At 50.3% G+C, this 23,267-nt stretch overlaps 1 protein-coding gene and 1 gene segment (V, D, J or C); one reads left to right on the forward strand and one right to left on the reverse strand.

Moving 5' to 3' along the window:
- LOC132381411 (N6-adenosine-methyltransferase subunit METTL3-like) overlaps positions 1-4,645 on the reverse strand; it is a 39,386-nt gene extending 34,741 nt beyond the window's left edge. For all 3 annotated transcript variants that reach the window (XR_009508024.1, XM_059950805.1, XM_059950804.1), the window contains exon 1: positions 4,421-4,645. Coding sequence is in view for 2 of the 3 variants with exons in the window: in XM_059950805.1 (XP_059806788.1) it covers positions 4,421-4,511 (91 nt within the window). In the remaining variant the exon portion in view is untranslated. The remainder of the gene's footprint in view (positions 1-4,420) is intronic.
- An 18-nt stretch (positions 4,646-4,663) lies between these two features.
- LOC132381413 (Ig heavy chain C region-like) overlaps positions 4,664-23,267 on the forward strand; it is a 31,530-nt gene continuing 12,926 nt past the window's right edge. The window contains 5 exon segments of the C gene segment in view: positions 4,664-4,820; positions 6,679-6,859; positions 8,259-8,642; positions 21,235-21,546; positions 22,138-22,455. Of these exon segments, the coding sequence occupies positions 6,814-6,859; positions 8,259-8,642; positions 21,235-21,546; positions 22,138-22,455 (1,060 nt within the window).

The following is a 23,267-nucleotide window of genomic DNA, read 5'->3' on the forward strand; positions in this document are numbered from 1 at the left end:
GCTGCAACACACTCAACAAAAGTTGGGAGTTAAAATCAGATTGAAAAATGCACAGAATATTCAAGTAACACCGGTTTGGAAGACTCCACATTAAGCAGGCTAATTGGTAGTAGGTGAGGTATCATGACTGGGTATAAAAGTAGCATCCATCAAGGCTCAGTCTTTGCAAGCAAGGGTGGGTCGTGGCTCACCCCTTTGTGCCAAAATTCGTGAGAGAATTGTTAGTCAGTTCAAAAGTAACATTACCCAACACAAGATTGCAGAGAATTTAGGTCTTTCAATATCTACAGCACATAATATTGTGAAAAGATTCAGAGAATTCAGAGACATCTCAGTGCGTAAAGGGCAAGGTCGGAAACCACTGCTGAATGCGCGTGATCTTCGAGCCCTCAGGCGGCACTGCCTAAGAAACCGTCATGCTACTGTGACGATTATAGCCACCTGGGCTCGGGAGTACTTTGGAAACCCATTGTCACTTAACACAGTCCGTCGCTGCATCCAGAAATGCAATTTGAAACTGTATTACGCAAGGAGGAAGCCATACATCAACTCTATGCAGAAACACTGGCGAGTTCTCTGGGCCCGAGTTCATCTCAGATGGACCGAAAGACTGTGGAACAGTGTGCTGTGGTCAGATGAGTCCACATTTCAGCTAGTTTTTGCAAAAAACAGGCGTAGAGTTCTCTGTGCCAAAGGTGAAAACGACCATCCTGATTGTCATCAGTGAAAGGTGCAAAAGCCAGCATCTGTGATGGTACGGGGGTGCATCAGTGCCCACAGCATGGGTGAGTTGCATGTATGTGAAGGTACCATTGACTCTGAGGCGTATATTAGGATTTAGAGAGACATATGTTGCTATCAAGGCGACGTCTCTTCCCGGGACGTCCATGCTTATTTCAGCAGGACAAAGCCAGACCACATTCTGCACGGGCTCCAACAGCATGGCTTTGAAGACACAGAGTGCGTGTGCTTGACTGGCCTGCTGCCAGTCCAGATCTATCTCCTATTGAAAATGTATGGCGCATCATGAAGAGGAGAATCAGACAACGGAGACTACGGACTGTTGAGAAGCTGAAGTCTTATATCAAGCAAGAATGGACAAAATTTCCAATTGCAAATCCACTACAATTAGTATCCTCAGTTCCAAAACGATTAAAAAGTGTTATTAAAAGGAAAGGTGATGTAACAAAATGGTAAACATGCCTCATGCCTTTTGTTGAGTGTGTTACAGCCATCAAATTCTAAATTTGTGTAAAATACAATTACATTGGTCCATAAAACTATTGAAAATCTTTTCTTTGTACTTTTGTCAGTTAAATAAAGGTTCACGTGAATTAACATATCACAGATTTTTGTTTTAATTGCATTTTGGAATACATCCCAACTTTTCTGGAAATGGGGTTTGTACATCTGCAATGTAACGTCTCCTCTCCTGAACTCCCCGATGAAAGCCAGCGAGCCAAACATCTTCTCCACCACCCTGTCTCCCTGTGACTCCACTTTCAGGCAGCCATGAACCTGTACCCCTGGGCCCCTGTGAACTATTACACCCTATAGTACAAGTCCTGTGCTGGTTTGACTTTCTAAAATAGAGTCACAGAAAAGCACAGAACAGAAACAGGCCTTTTGGCCCATCTAGCCTGTGCCGAACCATTTAAACCACTTAATTCTATTGATCTGATCTGCAAATAGACCACAGCCCTCCATACCCCTCCCATCCATGTATCGACCCAAACTTCTCTTGAATCTTGAAATCAAAATCGCATGGACCTCTTGTGCAGGCAGCTCGATCCACACGCTCACCACCCACTGATGGAGGAAAGTTCCCCTCATGTTCCCCTTAAACCACTCACCTTTAACCCATGACCTCTGGTTGTAGTCTCACCAATCTCAGTGGAAAAAGCCCGCTTTCATTTGCCCCGTCTGTACCGCTCATAACTTGCACACCTGCATCAAATCTTCCCTGAATCTTCTGTCCTAACCTATTCAATCATTCCTTATAGCTAATATCCTTGTAAATTCTCAATCTTATTTACACCTTTCCTGCAGATAGGTGACCAAAACTGCACACAGTACTCCAAAGTAGGCCTTACCTGCAGCCTTATTCAATTTCAACATAAGATCTCATCTCCTGTACTCAATACATTGATTAATGAAGGCCAATGGGCCAAAAGCTCTCCGAACGGCCCTTTCTTCCTGTAGGGTCAGTATGTAGCTCCTCATACACATCTGGACTGAAATCTATTTGCAACTGCTCGGCCCACTTCCTAACTGATCTCCTGAGGACAGAGATGGGATGTTATGTCGAAGTTGTAAGAGACATTGGCAAGGCCTAATTATGAGTACTGTGTGAAGTTTTTGGTCACCTACCTACAGGAAAGATGTAAACAAGTTTGAAAGGGTATAGAGAAAATTTACAAGGATGTTGTTGGGTCTGGAGGACCTGAGTTAGAAGGAAAGATTGAATAGGTTGGGACTGTATTCTTCAGAATGTAGAAGACTGAGGGGAGATTTGACAGAGGTATACAAAATTATGAGGGGTTTAGTTAGGGTAAATGCAAGCAGGCTTTTTCCGCTGAGGATGGGAGGGACCACAACCAGAAGTCACAGGTTAAGGGTGAAAGGTAAGAAATTTAAACATCTTCACTCCGAGGGTCGTGAGAGTGTGGAACGAGCTGCCACAAGAAGTGGTGAATGCGAGCTCGATTTCAATGTTCAAGAGAAGTTTGGTTAGGCGCATGTATAGTAGGGGTACGGGGGGCTATTGTCCCGGTGCAGGTCGACAGTTAAATGGTTTCGGCATGAACTGGATGGGTTGCTGTACTTCTCTGTGACTCTATGAACAACAAAAGTCCCAAACATTGATTACTGGCACTCCACTAACCTCCAGTCTCTGGTCTGAGAAACAACCTTCATCGACTATCCTCTGCTTCCTACCACCGAGACAATTTTGAATCTACCAAACTCGCTCTCCCTGAACATCATGGGACCCGACCTTCCAGACCGGTCTATCACGCCGGACCTCCAAAAGTCCAAATGGACAATATCCACTGCCCTGCCCCTGATTACCTTTGTGGTAATCTCTTCAAAAAACATCTCCAAAGAGGTTTGTCAAGCACAACTTTCCACCCACAAATCCCTCTGGATCAGTGTAGATGCTGACCCTCGGAATTCCCTCCAATAACCTCCCTACTACTGAGGTCAGGCTGCCTGCCCTGGAGTTCCCTGGCTTATCACTGCTACCCTTCTTTAATAACAGAGCAATATTAGCCACCTCCCTGTCTTTGGGAACTCCACCAGTAATTAATGATGAAGCAATTATCTCCACAAGGGTGTCTGCAATTTCCTCCCGAACCTCCCACAAAGTCCTGGGACGTGCTCAGTCAGGCCCCGGAGATTGTGAATTTTACCACCCTGGTAAAATTATTGCCCTCGAAAAGATCTCCACATTTTCCCAATCTTCTGAGCAGTCATATTTTCCTTCTCATTAACTAAGAAGATAAATACTCGTTAAGATTCCCATCCATCTCCAGTGGCTGGGATACAGGCAGCCCTGCTGATCCCTAAGTGACATTACTCTCTTCCTAGTTGTTGTTTACTTTTCATCTCGTTGTAAAACTTCCCGGGATTTTCATTAACCCTACCTGCTACATCCACCTCATTTCCTCCTTTTGCCCTTCCGATTTCCCTTGTAAGGGTATTCTTACTTTATAGTCATCAAAGGATTTGCTCAATCGTGACCTCCTAAATCTTCTTCTTCTTCACCTAAGTTCCAACATCACTCATCAACCAGGGTTCCCTAAACTCTCCTGGTTCACCCCAACAGTACACATAGTTTGCTGCATACTTAATACTTCACTCCTGCTTGCCATCCATTCCCTCCTCTTCAAATAGCCTCACCCGACCAACCTCTGTTGCATCCTGCCTAATTCCCCCCCCCCCACAAACTAGCTCTGGTCCAGTTTCATCATTCCCTCCCCTCCTCTCCACCTCCCCCCCCCCCGTCACGTCAACCCTCCCCCTCATCCTCCAACAACTCCCTCCCACCACCCCCTGTACGCCTTAACCTCTCATCACCCTCACCCCTTCCTCTGCCCCAACACCCTCAACCCCCGCCCCATTCCCCTCCCCCACAACTCCCCTGCCCCATTCCCCTCCTCAACCCTCATGATCACACCTACTCCTCCTCAACCCCATTTACCCATTGCCCTCCCCCTCAAACTACCCCTATCCCCTCCTCGTTAACCCACACATCTCTAATAAGCTCACATAACCTTTTCCTCCCCGCCCCTCCCTTTCCACTGTTCACCGGCTACATGCCCCGCCCCTCCCCTCCAATCCAAACCTCGACCCACCCCTCCATCTCCACCTCCCCTCCCCATTAACTTCACTTTCCCCAACCGCTTCCTCTTCCCCTCACCGCCTGGCTCCCTCCGCCTCCGCTGCAGCCTCTCCCTCAGACTGTGCAGCTGCTTCTTGTGGGCCTGGATGTCGCTCCATGTGTCTGACATCTTCGTTCCGGGCACCGGGACCCGGGCCGTCAACACAACTCGAGCCAGGGGCTACAAACCGAATGATAGGCCTAGTGCATCACTTCCGCTCGGAGGCCCGCCTACTGCTCTGACTGACAGCTCATTGACCAACCCCCAGTACTGACAGCTTTCATTTGTTGATTGACAGTAGCAAAACCCCGCCCACAGGCCGCCACGCAACAAAACGACGACGAAACGCTGCCAGGTGCCGAAAGAGGCCATTCGGCCCTCTTACCTCATTCCAAACCATCGGCCTCCAGGTCTCTCTTTTCTACAACACTCCTCACGGTATGAAGGTCCACTGTGAAATTTCTGCTCTCAATAGTCTAAAAATGTAACTCTCCCTCCAGACCGTCCCATCACACACTCACGGGGTCAGACACAGAGTGAATCTCCCTCCACACTGTCCCATCACACACTCCCGGGGTCAGACACAGAGTGAAACTCCCTCCACACCGTCCCATCACACACTCCCGGGGTCAGACACAGAGTGAATCTCCCTCCACACCGTCCCATCACACACTCACGGGGTCAGACAAAGAGTGAATCTCCCTCCAGACCGTCCCATCACACACTCCTGGGGTCAGACACAGTGTGAATCTCCCTCCACACTGTCCCATCACACACTCCCGGGGTCAGACACTGAGTGAAACTCCCTCCATACCGTCCCATCACACACTCCCGGGGTCAGACACAGAGTGATTCTCCCTCCAGACCGTTCCATCACACACTCCCGGGGTCAGACACTGAGTGAAGCTCCCTCCACACCGTCCCATCACACACTCCCGGGGTCAGACACTGAGTGAATCTCCCTCCATACCGTCCCATCACACACTCCCGGGGTCAGACACAGAGTGAAACTCCCTCCACACCGTCCCATCACACACTCCCGGGGTCAGACACAGAGTGAATCTCCCTCCACACCGTCTCATCACACACTCCCGGGGTCAGACACAGAGTGAAACTCCCTCCACACCGTCCCATCACACACTCCCGGGGTTAGACACAGAGTGAATCTCCCTCCACACCGTCTCATCACACACTCCCGGGATCAGACACAGAGTGAATCTCCCCCCACATCGTCCCATCACACACTCCCGGGGTCAGACAGAGTGAAACTCCCTCCACACCATCCCATCACACACTCCCGGGGTCAGACAGAGTGAATCTCCCTCCACACCGTCCTATCTCACATTCTTGGGGTCAGACATAGAGTGAAACACCCTCCATACCGTCCCATCACACCCTCCCGGGGTCAGACACAGAGTGAATCTCCCTCCACACCGTCCCATCACACACTCCCGGGGTCAGACACAGAGTGAAACACCCTCCACACCGTCCCATCACATACTCCCGGGGTCAGACACAGAGTGAAACACCCTCCACACCGTCCCATCACACCCTCCCAGGGTCAGACACAGAGTGAATCTCCCTCCACACCGTCCCATCACACACTCCCGGGGTCAGACACAGAGTGAAACTCCCTCCTCACAATCCCATCACACATCCCCATGGTCTGACACAAAGGAATCCCCATTTGTGCCCCCTCTTCTCTTTTATAACCATATAACCATTACAGCATGGAAAGAGGCCATCTCAGCCTTTCTAGTCCGTGCTGAACGCTTACTCTCACCTAGTCCCACCGACCTGCACTCAGCCCATAACCCTCCATTCCTTTCCTGTCCATATACCTATCCAATTGTTATTCAAATGACAATACCGAACCTGCCTCTAGCACTTCTACCAGAAGCTCATTCCACACAGCTACCACTCTCTGAGTAAAGAAGTTCCCCCTCATGTTAACATAAACTTTTGCCCCCGAGCTCTCAACTCATGTCCTCTTGTTTGAATCTCCCCTACTCTCAATGGAAAATGCCTATCAACGTCAACTCTATCTATCCCGCTCATAATTTTAAATACCTCTATCAAGTCCACTCTCAACCTTCTACGCTCCAATGAATAAAGACCGAACTTGTTCAACCTTTCCCTGTAACTTAGTTGCTGAAACCCAGGTAACAGTCTAGTAAATCTTCTCTGTACTCTCTCTATTTTATTGGCATCTTTCCTATAATTCGGTGACCAGAACTGTACACAATACTCCAAATTTGGCCTCACCGATGTCAATGTACATTTTGTGCAATGTCAGCTCCCAATGTTTCCTGGATGACTCAGAGCGAGAATCCACATTGTAAAAGTGCCTTCAGAGGTCAGTTGTCTGTCTGCTATCATCAGGCAGTACCACGGTCCTGGGGCTCTGAACACAGAAACTCTTCCCACCAGCATGGCATCAAATATCGTTAAGGTCCAGCTCCTTCTCCTCATGGCTGGTAAGGGACCTACTCATTTCCTTCTGATTATATCAGTGTGGTCTCACCCAGAGACGGGAACTGTGCACAGTGTTCCTGGTGTGGATCTGACCCAGGGATACAGAGACGGGAACTGTGCACGGTGCTCCCGGTGTGGGTCTGACCCAGGGATACAAAGATGAGAATTGTGCACGGTGTTCCTGGTGTGGGTCTGACCCAGGGATACAGAGATGAGAATTGTGCATGGTGCTCCTGGTGTGGGTCTGACCCAGGGATACAGAGATGAGAATTGTGCACGGTGCTCCTGGTGTGGGTCTGACCCAGGGATAGGGAGATAGGAACTGTGCACGGTGCTCCCTGTGTGGGTCTGACCGAGGGATACAGAGATGAGAATTGTGCACGGTGCTCCTGGTGTGGGTCTGACCCAGGGATACGGAGATGGGAACTGTGCACGGTGCTGCTGGTGTGTGTCTGACCCAGGGATACAGAGACAGGAACTGTGCACAGTGCTCCCAGTGTGGGTCTGATCCAGGGATACAGAGACAGGAACTGTGCACGGTGCTCCCAGTGTGGGTCTGACCCAGGGATACAGAGACGGGAACTGTGCACGGTGCTCCTGGTGTGGGTCTGACTTAGGGATACAGAGATGGGAACTGTGCACGGTGCTCCTGGTGTGGGTCTGACCCAGGGATACAGAGATGGGAACTGTGCACAGTGCTTCCAGTGTGGGTCTGACCCAGGGATACAGAGATGGGAACTGTGCACGGTGCTCCCTGTGTGGCTCTGACCCAGGGATACAGAGATGAGAATTGTGCACGGTGCTCCTGGTGTGGGTCTGACCCAGGGATACAGAGATGGGGACTGTGCACGGTGCTCCTGGTGTGGGTCTGACCCAGGGATACAGAGATGGGAACTGTGCACGGTGCTCCTGGTGTGGGTCTGACCCAGGGATATAGAGGTGGGAACTGTGCACGGTGCTCCTGGTGTGGGTCTGATCCAGGGATACAGAGACAGGAACTGTGCACGGTGCTCCCAGTGTGGGTCTGACCCAGGGATACAGAGACGGGAACTGTGCACGGTGCTCCTGGTGTGGGTCTGACCCAGGGATACAGAGATGGGAACTGTGCACGGTGCTCCTGGTGTGGGTCTGACCCAGGGATACAGAGATGGGAACTGTGCACGGTGCTCCCGGTGTGGGTCTGACCCAGGGATATGGAGACGGGTACTGTGCATGGTGCTCCCGGTGTGGGTCTGACCCAGGGATAGGGAGACGGGAACTGTGCACGGTGCTCCTGGTGTGGGTCTGACCCAGGGATACGGAGACGGGAACTGTGCACGGTGCTCCCGGTGTGAGTCTGACCCAGGGATACGGAGATGGGAACTGATGCTGATCATTCCATTTTAAATAAAATCTCTCTAGGCTCCTGCATGGCTGGAACCAACTTCCGCTTGTCCTCAGCAACGATGGTGGCCACCGAGGGCTCGCCGGTCTCCCTGCAATGCCGGTTCTCCTACCGGCACGACAACCGGTACTTCGTGTGGCAGTACGTGCCTCCCGGTGGGCAAGGAGCCCTCAGGAGGCTGATGTACTGGGAGCCCGGCTCCCAGCAGCCCGTATACCCAGCCGGGAGCACCAACCGTTACCTGGGCACCAAGGACCTCCACCGCGGGACCATGTCCTTGCAGATCAGCCGCGCCATGTCCAGCGACGCCAGCCGGTACTTCTGCCAGATGACCGACAACCTCTGGGACGTCAATGCCACAGACTGGTGCGGATGCGGGATCTCCCTCTCCGTCGAGCGCAGTGAGTCTGTCGCCCGCACACGTTGCCGCGTCTGGGACGGGCGTGAATCCAATTGAATTGACTTTGTTCCTTCTAACCTTGATCCGCATGGGGAGTAAAAATCTTTACGTTATGTCTCCGTCTAAATGTGCAAAGTGCAACTTAGGGTCATTTATAATAAATAGTATGTACAACAGGACACTCAATATAAGATAGAAATACTATTGTGTCAGTCTGATGGCCTGGTGGAAGAAGCTGTTGGTTGGTCCTGGCTTTTATGCTGCGGTACCGTTTCCCGGCTGGAACAGTTTGTGTTTGGGGTGACTCGGGTCCCCAGTGATCCTTTGGGCCCTTTTCACACACCCGTCTTTGTAGATGTCCTGAATAGAGGGAAGTTCACAACTGCAGATGCGCTGGGTTCTTTGGGAGACCCCTTGCCAGCTGCCCCGTACTGCTGTCACCGGGCACTCGTCTATTCGGCCCATACTGTCCCTGCTGAAAATCAGAATCAGGTTTATTACTGTTATTGTGAAATTTGTTAACTTAGCAGCGGCAGTTCAATGTAATACACAATCTAGCAGAGAAAAAAATATCTGACATCCGTCCTTTAGGGAATAATACCAATCTCCACTGACTCCTCAACACTTCCCCAGGAGTCCACCATCACAGAGTGTTCTACCCTTGTACACCGAGGGCCCACTGTCCCTCGACACTCCCCACCATTCACAGAGTGTTCTACCCTCGTACACCGAGGTCCCTCTATCCCTCCACACTCCCCACCATTCACAGAGTGTCCTGCCCTTATACACCAAGATCCCTCTCTCCCTCGACACTCCCCACCATTCACAGTGTGTGTTCTACCCTCGTACACCGAGGTCCCTCTGTCCATCAACACTCCCCACCATTCAGTGTGTTCTACCCTCGTACACCGAGGTCCCTCTGTCCTCGACATTCCCCACCATTCACAGTGTGTGTCCTGCCCTTGTACACCGAGGTCCCTCTGTCCCTTGACACTCCCCACCATTCAGTGTGTTCTACCCTCGTACACTGAGGTCCCTGTCCCTCGACACTCCCCACCATTCACAGTGTGTTCTACCCTCATTCACCGAGGTCCTCCTGTCCCTCGACACTCCCCACCATTCAGTGTGTTCTACCCTCGTACACCGAGGTCCCTCTGTCCCTCGACACTCCCCACCATTCAGTGTGTTCTACTCTCGTACACTGAGGTCCCTCTGTCCCTCGACACTCCCCACCATTCAGTGTGTCCTACCCTCATTCACCGAGGTCCCCCTGTCCCTCGGCACTACCCACCATTCAGTGTGTTCTACCCTTGTGTGTTGGTTCGTGGCCAAGTGGTTAAGGCGTTCGTCTAGCGATCTGAAGGTCACTAGTTCGAGCCTTGGCTGAGGCTGCATGTGTGTCCTTGAGCAAGGCACTTAGCCACACATTGCTCTGCGACAACACTGGTGCCAAGCTGTATGGGTCCTAATACCCTTCACTTGTACAACATCGGTGGCATGGAGAGGGGAGACTTGCAGCTTGGGCAACTGCTGGTCTTCCATAAAAAAACCTTTGCCCAGGCTTGCCCCTGGAAACTTCCCAAGGTGCAAATCCATGGTCTATCAAGACTAAAAGAGGTCTACAACTACACCTCATAAAGATTATTACACAGAGCATTGAGGTAGAACAAGGTAAAGCAGTAACAGAACGCATAATAAAGTGTCACAGCCACAGAGAGAGTGCAGTGCAGGTAAAGGATAAGATACAAGATCCTAACGAGGTAGGTTGGGAGGTCAAGGGTCAGTCTTATCATACGAGAGGTCTGTTCAAGTGTCTGATAGCACCGGGGCAGAAGCTGGTCCTTGAGCCTGGTGGCTCGTGCTTTCAGGATTCTGCATCTTCTGCCCGAAGGGAGAATGCCCGGGGTGGGTGGGGTCTTTCATTACGTTGGCTGACTGCATTTGAGCCACATCAGCCTGTTGTGGCTGTGAATGCAGTCACTGGGAGACGCTGAAGCTGGTGGATATAGAAGCCCTTATTCTGCACAACAATCAGGCGTCATACAGGAGTCACTCTTCGAAGAAGAGACTCCCCGACCCAACCTTAGATGACATTTTTTTTAATATGCCGGATGATTACTATTGATACAATGCATTCATAGTGCTCCCGTTGAGTTACAGATAATTTTCAAACACCTATATCTTCACACCAACACCCTAGACTGAATATTAATCACTGCTGTCTCTAAGTTGCCTTCATGCATATGCAGACATCTCAGGTCCATGGTGAGTTTCCTGGTTTGCAATCGACCCCAGTCTGCAGCTCCAGGAAGACCATTGTTCTGAGCTGCATTTTAAACTCAATCTACAATCCACATTCAGGTCTGAAGACAGGTCGGTGTTGAAATTAATATTTGCTTTATTGCCTTTCTCCAGAATATGCCCTAAGAAGCCTTTTCTGTCATACATTCACACATAGCCGCTTCAGCCCTACCATGATTGCCATCCAAGCTACCCCCTTCAATCCGTGTTTGGCCCAGATCTCTCTAAACCTTTCCTATCCATGTACGTATCCAAGTCCCCTTTAAATGTCATTGATGTACCTGCCTCAAGCACTTCCTCTGGCAGCTCACTTCATGTTTGGACAAACTCCTGGGTGAAAAAGCTGCCCCTTGGGTTCCTATTCTTGACCCACTCACCTTAAACATGTGGATAGGAAAGGTCTTGAGGTTCATGGGCCTATGGGAGTCTAAGTTGGCATGGGCTAATGGGAAACTAGGTTGGCATGGGCCAATGGGAATCTAGGTTGGCATGGGCCAGTGGGAATCTAGGGTGGCATGGGCCAGTGGGGATCAAGGTTGGCATGGGTCAATGAGAATCTAGGTTGGAATGGGCTAATGGGAATCTAGGTTGGTATGGGCCAATGGGAATCTAGGTTGGTATGGGCCAATGGGAATCTAGGTTGGCATGGGCCAGTGGGGATCAAGGTTGGCATGGGCCAATGAGAATCTGGGTTGGCATGGGCTAATGGGAATCTAGGTTGGTATGGACCAATGGGAATCTAGGTTGGCATGGGCCAGTGGGAATCTAGGGTGGCATGGGCCAGTGGGGATCAAGGTTGGCATGGGTCAATGAGAATCTAGGTTGGAATGGGCTAATGGGAATCTAGGTTGGTATGGGCCAATGGGAATCTAGGTTGGTATGGGCCAATGGGAATCTAGGTTGGCATGGGCCAGTGGGAATCTAGGTTGGCATGGGCCAGTGGGAATCTAGGTTGGTATGGGCCAATGGGAATCTAGGTTGGCATGGGCCAATGGGCCTGCTTCCGTGGTGTGTGACCCTGTGTGTCCATAACAGACTCTTCGGCCCATGATCTAGGCCATGCTCTCTTCTCTTCTCGCAGCTGCCATCAGGAGGGAGGTACAGGACCCTCAGGGATCCATACCACCAGGTTCAGGAGCAGTTATTACCCCTCGACTATCCACCACCCCACACAGCATATTCCACCCAACCACCATTCTCTTTGCAAAAGAACTCGTCTTCGAACTCCCCCCACCTTAAATGCGCACGCACTGTTAGTTGGCGAGAAAGATACCAACTGTTTACTCTATCTATGCCTCTCATAATCTTATAAACTTAAATCAAGATTTTATAAACCTTTTAAATCTTCACCCTTTCACCTTAAACCTCTGCACACTAGTTTCAGACTACCCTGTTTTGGGAAAAAGTCTCTTATCAACACCCCTCATGGTTTTATAAGCATCAGTATTGTTGTCCCTTAGCTTCCTTCACTCCAGGGGAATGTCCCAGGCTGTCCATTGTCTCCCAATAACTCCAGCCCCCAAGTCCATTCCAGGGAGGGTCTTCAAGTGGAGGCAGGGAGTCACATGGCAAAGGAAACGGGGAGACAAACACCAGATGGTCAGGAAACTGGGAAACAGAAACTAGAAACTGGCAAAATGGGGAACAGAAACTGGAAACTAGAGAAATGAGCAAACAAAAGTGGCAGATGGAATACTGTTAGGGAATGTATGATAGCGCATTTAGGTAAAAGGAACAATAGTGTGGACTGTTATCTAAATGGGGAGAAAATTCAAACATCAGAGGTGCAGAGAGACTTGGGGGTCCTCGTGCAAGACTCGTAGAAGGTTTATTCACAGGTTGAGTCTGTGCCAAAGGCGGCAAATGCAATGTTAGCATTCATTTCAAAGGGAATCGAATACAAGACACGGAGATAATACTGAGCCTGTATAAGTCACTAGTCAGGCAGCAATTGGAATATTGTCAACAGTTTTGGGTCCCTTATCTCAGAAAGGATGTGTTGTCTCTGGAGAGAGTCCAGAGGAGGTTCATGAGGCTGATTCTGGGGTTAACATATGAGGAGCGTTTGGCAGCTTTGTGCCTGTACTCACTGAAATTGAGAAGAATGTGTGGGGATCTCACTGGTGCTCGTGGTGTGGAATGACGCCAGCTTGGCAAGGTCATTCTCTGTCACGCTCCAGCATTCAGGAGTGTGGAGAGAAGACAGCTCTGGTGCAGCTTCACCTCGGTGTGGGCACCGTACTCGGTGACCATCACAGGCACACAGCCTCGCGTATATTCAGGGTGAGGTAGTAAACTGGTTTTGTGGGAGAAGCCAGAGATTGGTAGTAGACAGTTGTCTCTCTGACTGGAGACCTGGGACTGACTAGTGGTGTTCCACAGGGATCAGTGATCCTCTCTCACCTATCTCCTTGCCTGCCCGTCTCCTCCCTCTGGTGCTCCTCCCCCCTTTTCCTTTCTTCCATGGCTTTCTGACTTCTCCTATGAGACTCCCCCTTCTCCAGCCCCGTATCCCTTTCACCAATCAACTTGCCAGCTCTTTACCTCCCAGTTTCACCTTGTGTTTCTCCCTCCCATCCCCCTCCTTTTAAATCCACTTTTTTTTTCTCCAATCTCGGCATGAAACATCGACAGTACTCTTTTCCACAGATGCTGCCTGGCCTGCTGAGTTCCTCCAGCGTTTTGCTTGGATTTCCAGCATCTGCGGGCTTTCTCCAGTTAGTGTTGTGTCATTTGCTGTTTGTCATCTATATCAACGATCTGGATGATAATGTGTTTAACTGGATCAGCAAGTTTGTGGGCAGTCGACAGTGAGGAAGACTATCATGGCTTGCAGAGGGATCTGCATCAGCTGGAAAATGGGCTGAAAATTGGTAGATGGAATTTAATGCAGGCGAGTGTGAGGTGTTGCATTTTGGTAGGACCGACCAGGGTTGGTCTTACACAGTGAACGGTAGGGCGCTGAGGAGAGTGGTAGAACAAAGGGATCTGGGACTACAGGTCCATAATTCATTGAAAGCAGCATCACAGGTAGATAGGGTTGTAAAAGAGCTTTTGTCAATTTGCCCTTCATATTGAGGATAGGAGTTGGGATGTTATGTTGAAATTGCGGAATATGTTGGTAAGGCCTAATTTGGAGTTTTGTGTGCAGTTTTGGTCACCTACCGACAGGAAAAGTGTCAATAAGGTTGAAAGAGTAGAGAAAAATTACAAGGCTGTTGCTGGCTCCGAATGACCTGAGTTAGGAGGAAAGATTGAATAGGTTGGGACTGTATTCCTGAGAGGAGATTTGGTCGAGGTATACAAAATTCTGAGTGGTACAGATAGGGTAAATGCAAGCAGGCTTTTTCCACTGAGGTGGGGTAGGACTACAGCTAGAGATCATGGGTTAAGGGTGAAAGGTGAACAGTTTAAGGGGAGCTTGAGGGGAAACTTCTTCACTCAGAGGCTGGTGAGAGTGTGGAATGAGCTGCCGGCACAAGTGGTGCATGTGAGCGTGATTTCAACATTTAAGAGAAATTTGGATCGGTACATGGACGATAGGGGTATTGGGAGCCATGGTCCCGGTTCAGGTTGATAGGAAACAGCAGCTTCAGTGGTTTTGGCTTGTTTCTGTGCTGTACTTCTCTATGACTGTGTCACATTCACCAGAAGAACATCTGATAAACATATATTCTACATGATTTTATTTATGAGAATAAAAAGCAAACTCCATTGGAGAGCATGGAGGTCACAGTGTCTCTCTACTGACAGAATGATCAAGGTCTTGCCAGTTGGTACAAGAACCGAATGGTTGAAGGGAAATAGTTGTTCTTGAACCTGGTGGTCTGGGTCTCCAGGGCTCTGTACCCCCTGCCTGATGGGAGCTGTGAGAAGGTGGCATGGCGCAGATGATGGGCGTTGCCTTCCTGATGCGACGCCTCCTGTAGATACCGCTGATGGTGCGGAGCGAGGAGCCCGTTATCCGCTGGCCCGAGAACGCGACATACTGCGGCTCCTCGTGTTCGAGTTGCGACACCAAACTGCGATGCAACCAGGGCGCATTTCGGAACGAAGTCTGTGGCGGGGGGAAGTCGTCACGGTGAATTAGGGTTGTGCCAGTCGGGTGGAGAGGCGAATAGTTGAGGGGAAACAGCTGTTCCTGAACAGGGCGGTGTGGAACATCCGGCCTGAGTGCCTCTCGCCCAGTGGAGCTGAGAAAACGTCTTGGGCGGGTGGTGGGGAACTTTGATGACCGATGTTGATGCACAACTCTGCTGAGTCTTGTGTCCGGGCAGGAAGTCTTATGACTGACTACATGACTACCCTCTTCTTCTGCATTAGAATTGGAGGAGGTCCAGCTCCAGCGAGGGAAAGCAGAAGTTCTGATTGCAGCATTGACAAGAGGTTTAGACAGAATCAGCTACATCAGCACCCAGGAGAAAGACACATTGAGCTGGAAGAGCAGAGATGAACAGGGAGCCCCAAACACTGGGGAGACACCCAAGCATGCCGTGTGGTCTACCCTTGTACACCGAGGTCCCTCTGTCCTCAACACTCACCTCGAAGTCTGGTGCCGATGCCACTACATGACCGGCTGGCAGTAAGGGGAGCATGAAAAAGGTTGAGAGCCCTCGCACTGGTGGTTTGGTCTTGGCTGGGGCAGCACAGACTGAGGTTGCCCCAGTGCACTCTGTGAATTCCAGTCCGGTGTCGCTTGTTCACTGCTGCAGTAGCCGTGGCTGTGTGATCGCGAGCAATAGCTGCTGGCCCCTGCTCAGTCACCGTTGATCGACAGGTTAACTGACCTTCCTCAGACTTCAATATCCCGATAGGCTTTCTGTAACGCACCACAAGGAACACCAGCTTCGCTCCCATTCAATCTGTCAGCTTCACCATTTTGGCAAGGTCCTGTGCAGGCACCCGTTCAAGCTGACTATACCTGGATTCCCCCCGTTATCGTCGTTTACTCCCGGAGTCCCTGAATAACTTATCCACTCTGCCCGGTAACTTTCCTCATAATCAGACACTTCCTCAGAAACCGCTTGCTTGCAATCAAACCCATTCCTCCAATCAGCCTGCATTGGAGACTGCTCTTCGAACTGCCTCTCAGTAGCATCCCAACCACCTTGTCGGTTTTGTTTATCATATCCTGTACGGTCGTCTGCTCAACACGTCCACCACCTGATCTGCTGAGAAGCCATAAGACCATCAGATATAGGAGCAGAAGTAGGTCATTCGGCCCATCCAGTCTGCTCTGCCATTCAAACATAGGCTGATCCACTTCATCCAGTCATCCCCACTCCCCTGCTTTCACCCCATACCCTTTGATGCCCTGGCTAATCAAGAACCTATCTACCTCTGCCTTAAATACACCCAATGACCTCCACAGCCGCTCGTGGCAACAAATTCCACAGATTTACCCCCCTCTGACTAAAGTAATTTCTCTGCATCTCTGTTCTAAAAGGACGTCATTCAATCCTGAAGTCCTGCCCTCTTGTCCTAGAATCCCCTACCATGGGAAATAACTTTGCCATATCTAATCTGTTCAGGCCTTTTAATGTATCGCAATGATTTTAATGATACGGAATGTATCGATGAGATCCCCCCTCATTCTCCTGAACTCCAGGGAATACGGCCCAAGAGCTGCCAGACGTAAACCAACATAGTTCCCAGAGTTTGGATGCCGTCGTATGGGTGTAAATTATATATGTTCTTTATATATTGAAATTAAACCCAAGTTTTCAAAGTTATTATACATTGAGTTATTGCAATCCAGATTTGATGAGCCAAATGGCCTAATTCTGCCTGTATGTCTTATGGTCTTAAACTTCCTCTTTTTAGGATGTGGAAAACTTCTTTGAACCATTTATCGATATTTTCCAGTTGAGGTGGTTGATGAAAGAACATCTGTCTCCTTTCACCCTCTAGCTCTGTGTGTCGTTACTCCCTTGGTCTCTTTTGGGGCAAGTCTTGTCATAGTTTCATCATTGTCACCCTGACGTGAGCCACTAGAGGGCACTCTGGAGTCGGTGTCATGTCTAACCTGTAATTCCTTGGAGATTGGATGCTGGTGCTGTCTCGGAGAGGGTGTTTTCCCCGAGGAAGAGCTTCACTGGCAGGACCGTCCACCTGTGGTCCCTGTTGGGTCTTTAGATACCGTTTCTGTTTACTTTGAAGCTCTATGCAAAGCACTTCAATTTGATTACACATATGTTGTTCGTCCACTTACAAAGTACAAAGTTCAAGTAAGTTTTATAATGAAAGTACACGCATGACATCATACACCACCCTGAGATTAATTTTCCTGTGGACATACGCAACAACTCTACAGAATGGTAAATCTAACAGGATCCATGGCTGATCCGCCCAACTAGGACTTTCAACCAGAGTGCATAAGTCAGCAAATCGTGGAAAAGCAAAAAAAGGCAATATTCTAAATAAATAAAGGAATAACTATCAAGAACATGAGATGAAGAGTCCTTGAAAGTGAGTCCATTGGTTGTGGGAACATTTCAATGAAGGGGCAAGTGAAATTGAGTGAAGTTACCCCTGTTGTTCAAGAGCCCAATGTGGCTGAACCTGGTGCTGTGAGTCTTTAGGCTCCTGTACCTTCTTACTGATGGCAGCAGTGGGAAGAGAGCAGGACCTGGATGGCGGAGGTCCCTGATGATGGATGCTGTTTTCCTGTGACAACACTTCATGTAGATGTGCTCAGCGGTGGGGAGGGCTTTACCGACGATGGACTGGGCCATGTCAGCCACCTGTTATAGCATTTTCTGGTCAAGGGCTTTGGTGTTTCCATACCAGGCTGTGATGCAGCCAGTCAATAGATTCTCCACCACACACCTCTACAAGTTTGTCAAACTTTTAGCTCTCATGCCGAACCTCCACAAACTCCTGAGGAAGCAGAGGAGCTCCGTGCTTTCGTCGTAATTGCACTTGTGTGGTGGACCCAGGACAGGTCATCTGAAATGATAACACCGAGGAATTTCAAGTTGGAGTGGTTCAGTTGAGCAGTTCCCTTGTTCAGTTGACGCAGAGATTTGCTCTTTAGTCTTTATACTGTCTCTGTCTTACTGCGTTCATTGTTTATCACAGGTCTCCTCTTCCTCTCAATCAAAGTGGTCACACCCAAATGAAACAGTGTTCCTCTGGGGGCCAAGGTGCAAAGCATATACAGCACATGCAAAATAGAGAGAGAAAAAACCAGTCACACACAAAAAAATATAGTCCAAGACTGAACGGCATGTCCTGCTAAGTGATGGTACAGTTCAATCCAGCCTGTCATTCCACTGCCTGAACACTGGAGGGCAGCGCTGACTGGAGAGGTGATTTATTTTCTCTCTGTTTCTATTAACTCACATATAGGATTTTCCAACTCAGCAGCTGCATGTTTATTTAAGTACAATGAGACTGCTAACGTCCATGCACTGTTCACTTCCCCTCTCTGGATCTTACCCCATCCTTTTTTTAAATTCGTGCAGCAGCCGCATTTCATTAGACTCGACGTGACTGGTGTATTTTGTTCTGGCCTCTTTATTCATCTTGCAAGATCAAAATACTCTGTTTAGGCAAAACCTCAGTCATCGCGTAACAACCGGAGGCTCGGTTCTGCCCTGCTTCGGCGGTGGCAATACAACCCTGAGAATGTACTTCTCCAGATAGCCACAAAACAGAGAAAACCAGGGAAGTCAGTTCAAAGAGAAACAGCAACCCCCCGCCCCACCACACACACGAAGAGAACAGCAACCCCCCCAAACCCCCCCTCCCTGCACAAAACACAACAAGAACATCAGCACAAAAACCCCTCCCCCCCACACAGGAAAACAATTGCAAAGAACAAGTAACAACACAGAATATAAAACCCATAAGACAGACAAAAGTCCATAGTCCGAAGTCCAAATCTATAAAGGCAGAACTTACAGTAACATCTTTCAACATCATCAACGGAGCGAGACACTCTCAAATGAAGGGTCAATAAGTTGCAACCAAAAGTTTTTTAATGCAGTTAACTGTGTTGGCACGTGGTTAAGACGTTCGTCTAGATATCTGAAGGTCACTAGTTCAAGCCTTGATTGAGGCTTTGCGTGTTGTGTCCTTGAGCAAAGCACTTAACCACACATTGCTCTGCGATGACACCGGTGCCAAGCTGTATGGGTCCTAACGCCCTTCCCTTGGACAATGTCGGTGGTGTGGAGAGGGGAGACTTGCAGCTTGGGCAACTGCGCCCTGGAAATTGCACCTCAATTGTGCCCTGGAAACTTTCCAAGATGCAAATTTGTGGTCTATTGAGACTAATGGAGGCCCTACTACTACTACAACTTAATAAGACTAGAGTCAAATATTACAGAGTTTTCCTTCACTATTAAAAACTTTCTTTAGATGGGGTATTGAAGCAAAGGAGTACTGATTGTGGATGATCAGCATTGATCACAGTGAATGGCAGTGCTGGCTCGAATGGCCGAATGGCCTACTCCTGCCCCTATTGTACTTTGTCAAAAACTAGGTGATTTCTCAGACGATCAGGTAAATGAGGAGTATGGTCTTGCACAGGCTAAAACTTTCCCCTTTGTCTGGGATTCTTCCACATCCTTCAGTCTTTGCAGCTGTCCTGCCGCCCGGGCCAAGCTGCCAGACCCTGGTGCTTTTGCGCCCAAGGGTTCTTCAGAAGTTAAGAATGAGGCATAAACGGTTCTCAAGAGCAAGGGAAGAAGCATGGCTAGAGAACGAGCAAAGAAGTCAAAGGCGGAGGATGCAGCGCAAGTTTCCAGAAAATACAGAGATAACTGTGGTCACTGAGAAACTCTGTGAGCAGCCATATCTATGTGTCAGTTGTCCGTCATTTTCGACAATGACGATAGGAAACTGTGTGGGAATCATCGCCCTGGGGCAGTTCCACTCTCTCGAGCCCAGGAGCCCAACCCGGTGGTATGAGTGGTCGTCACATTTTTATAGGCGATTATGTAAAAATACAAACACGTGAAAGTTAAACTGCAAGAAATATGACAGTTCTACAGCACAATCCAACATGCCCTCGTACACCGAGGTCTCCGTCCCTCAACACACCCCACCATTCAGTGTGTCTGTCCTACCCTCGTACACCGGTCCCTCTGTCCCTCAACACTCCCCACCATTCACAGTGTCTGTTCTACCCTCGTACACCGAGGTCCGCCTGTCCCTCGACACTCCTCACCATTCACAGTGTGTGCAACACACACAAAATGCTGGTGGGACGCAGCAGGTCAGGCAGCATCTATAAGGAGAAGCACTGTCGACCTTTCGGGCCGAGACCCTTCATCAGGACTAACTGAAAGAAAAGATAGTAAGAGATTTGAAAGTAGGAGGGGGAGGGGGAAATGTGAAATGATAGGAGAAGACAGGAGGAGGTGGGGTGAAGCTAAGAGCTGGAAAGGTGATTGGCAAAAGGGATACAGAGCTGGAGAAGGGAAAGGGGTTAGACTATGAAAAGAGATTGAGTTGCCTGGGACTGTCCTCGCTGGAATTCAGAAGAATGAGAGGAGATCTTATAGAAACATACAGAATTACGAAGGGGAAGGATAAGAAACAGGCAAGAAAGTTTTTTCCACTGGTAGGCGAGACTGGAACTAGGGGACAGGGCTTCAAGATTCGGGGGAGTAGATTTAAGACGGAGATGAGGAGGAACTGCTTTTCCCAGAGAGTGGTGAATCTCTGCCCAATGAAGCAGTGGAGGCTGCCTTAGTTAACATACTTAAGGTTGGATAGATTTTGCATAGTAGGGGTTAAGAGTTATGGGGAAAAGGCGGGAAGGTGGAGATGAATCCATGGTCAGATCTAACTGTCCTATGAAATCATCGTTGTAAATGATGCATTTTGTTATGTTTGTACTGACGGAAATAAATTAATTTCATTCATTCATTAGATCAGCCATGATCATATTGAATGGTGGGGCAGGCTCGATGGGCCGGATGCCTACTCCTGATCCTATTTCTTACGTTCTTAAACTCCTTCTGGCATTTCCCTGCCCATATCATTAACGGGTCTACATTGACCACACCACCACCGATCTGTGTGCCGTCTGAGAACTTAGCAACTCACCTATCTGCGGTTTAACCCAGGACCTTTATGTAAATGGCAAAGAGCAGCGGTCCCACTACAGGTCCCGGCAGAACCACCGCTAGTTACATCTCACCGGCCAGACCACTGTCTTCTGTGGGCAGGCCAATTCTGAGTCCAAACAGCCAGCTCACCATGGATCCCACGCAGCTTAACCTAGTGGATGCGCTTCCCACACAGAGCCTCCTGTGACCTCCCTCTCTTGGTCCCTCCAGTTCGGCCTCCCAGTGTGCAGCTGCTGGCCCCGTTCCTGGACGGGGCGGTCTGGTCAGCGAGGGCTACGCTCATCTGCAAGGCGGTGGGGTTTTACCCCGAGAAGATCTCCTTCCGGTGGATGGTGGACAGAAGGTCCCACTCCCTGCCCACGGAGCAGGACGAGCCGGTCAGGAGCAGCGGCGGCACCTACAGCGCTACCAGTCGGATACACATCCCGTTCCTGGAGTGGGACCGGATCAGGAGTGTCTACTGCTTGGTCACACACATCTCCAAAGCCACACACTTCGTCCAGGAGTTCCGGAGAAGAGCCGGTAAGACTGAGGCCTCCTCAGAGGACGGGGCGACCTAAACCACTCCATCCCATCAGCGAGCTCCAACTCTGTCCGAGTGACCCCCTTACAATCCTATACCTCTGTGATTCCATTCCTCCCGGCCTCACTGAAACCCCTCACTCACCTCTGTGAACGTATCCCACTACTACACCCCTCCGTCTTGACAAACCCCTTGATCCCCTGGGCCCTACTCGGTCTCCATGACACCATTACTCTCCGACCTGTCTATGTGACTCCTTCCCTCCTATCTTCGTGACCACTCACCTCTCCGTCTCCTTCCCGACAACAACCCAGTTAAGCTGACTCCATTCCTCATTGCACCCCTCTACGTTACCGTGACAACTCCCAGCCCCACGTCTCCTTGAACAAACGCCCGTCCCTTTTCTGTGATCCCCTCACTCCCATCTCCTCGTGTCGGTGACCCCCCCTCCCTATTCTACCCCTCTCCCTGTCTCTGAGACTCCTCCCTCCCCACCGTGACCCTCTGCAGTTTCTGGTCCCCAGCCGAATTCCCCCTCCCGCAGGGAACGACAGACACGGTTTGTTGTGTGACCACATCCTCTCTCTCAGTTCCAGCCCCACAGCCGCCGATCACGTTCCTGCTACGGCCCCCTGATACCCCCTCCGGGGACGGAGCCAGCGTCACGCTCACCTGTGGGGCCAGCGGATTCTACCCAGTATCTCTCTCCTTTGGCTGGGAGGTGGAGGGGAGGCTGGTGGACTCAGGGGTCTGGAACACGGAGCCGGTGAGAACCCCCAACGGCACCTACCTGGCCATTAGCACTCTGAACACCCCTCGATTCCTCTGGAGCTCGGGGGCTCGCTACACGTGTCTGATCACCCACCAGGAGCTGGATCAGCCCATCAGAAAGAACATCAGCCTCAACGGTGAGTGGGTTGAGGTGGGGGGGGGGGGGGTCCCATATCTGCAGCTCACAATCATCTCCGAATCCCTGGGTCAGACCCACACCGGGAGAATTGTGCACAGTTCCCGTCTCCCTATCCCTGGGTCAGACCCACACCGGGAGCACCATGCACAGTTCCCATCTCTGTATCCCTGGGTCAGACCCTCACCGGGAGCACCGTGCACAGTTCCCATCTCCCTATCCCTGGGTCAGACCCTCACCGGGAGCACCGTGCTCAGTTCCCGTCTCCCTATCCCTGGGTCAGACCCTCACCGGGAGCACCGTGCTCAGTTCCCGTCTCCCTATCCCTGGGTCAGACCCTCACCGGGAGCACCGTGCTCAGTTCCCGTCTCCCTATCCCTGGGTCAGACCCTCACTGGGAGCACCGTGCACAGTTCCCATCTCCCTATCCCTGGGTCAGACCCACACTGGGAGCACCGTGCTCAGTTCCCGTCTCCCTATCCCTGGGTCAGACCCTCACCGGGAGCACCATGCACATACTCCAAGATGGCGCCAGTATCTGGCGACTCTGTGCGTGCTCTCCCAAGCAAACTGCCCTCTACACTATCCTATACCCGAGAAACCGTTATAAACCTCCCAATTTGCTACACCTAGTAAGATCAACAACACCCTGGCGAAGTTACTGACCCAGCAGGAGATCATCGATGCGCCAGAATTGCTTCAACTCCGGACCCGATCGTCGAGGCCTGGTCCGATGTCCACCACGCTCCCGGAGACCCGCGGCCTGCTACCGTGTCAGAGTGCCTGGAGACATGACCCATTCCAACCAGCACC

The sequence above is a fragment of the Hypanus sabinus genome, chromosome 26, assembly GCF_030144855.1.
Source record: "Hypanus sabinus isolate sHypSab1 chromosome 26, sHypSab1.hap1, whole genome shotgun sequence".
NCBI classification, from domain to species: domain Eukaryota; kingdom Metazoa; phylum Chordata; class Chondrichthyes; order Myliobatiformes; family Dasyatidae; genus Hypanus; species Hypanus sabinus.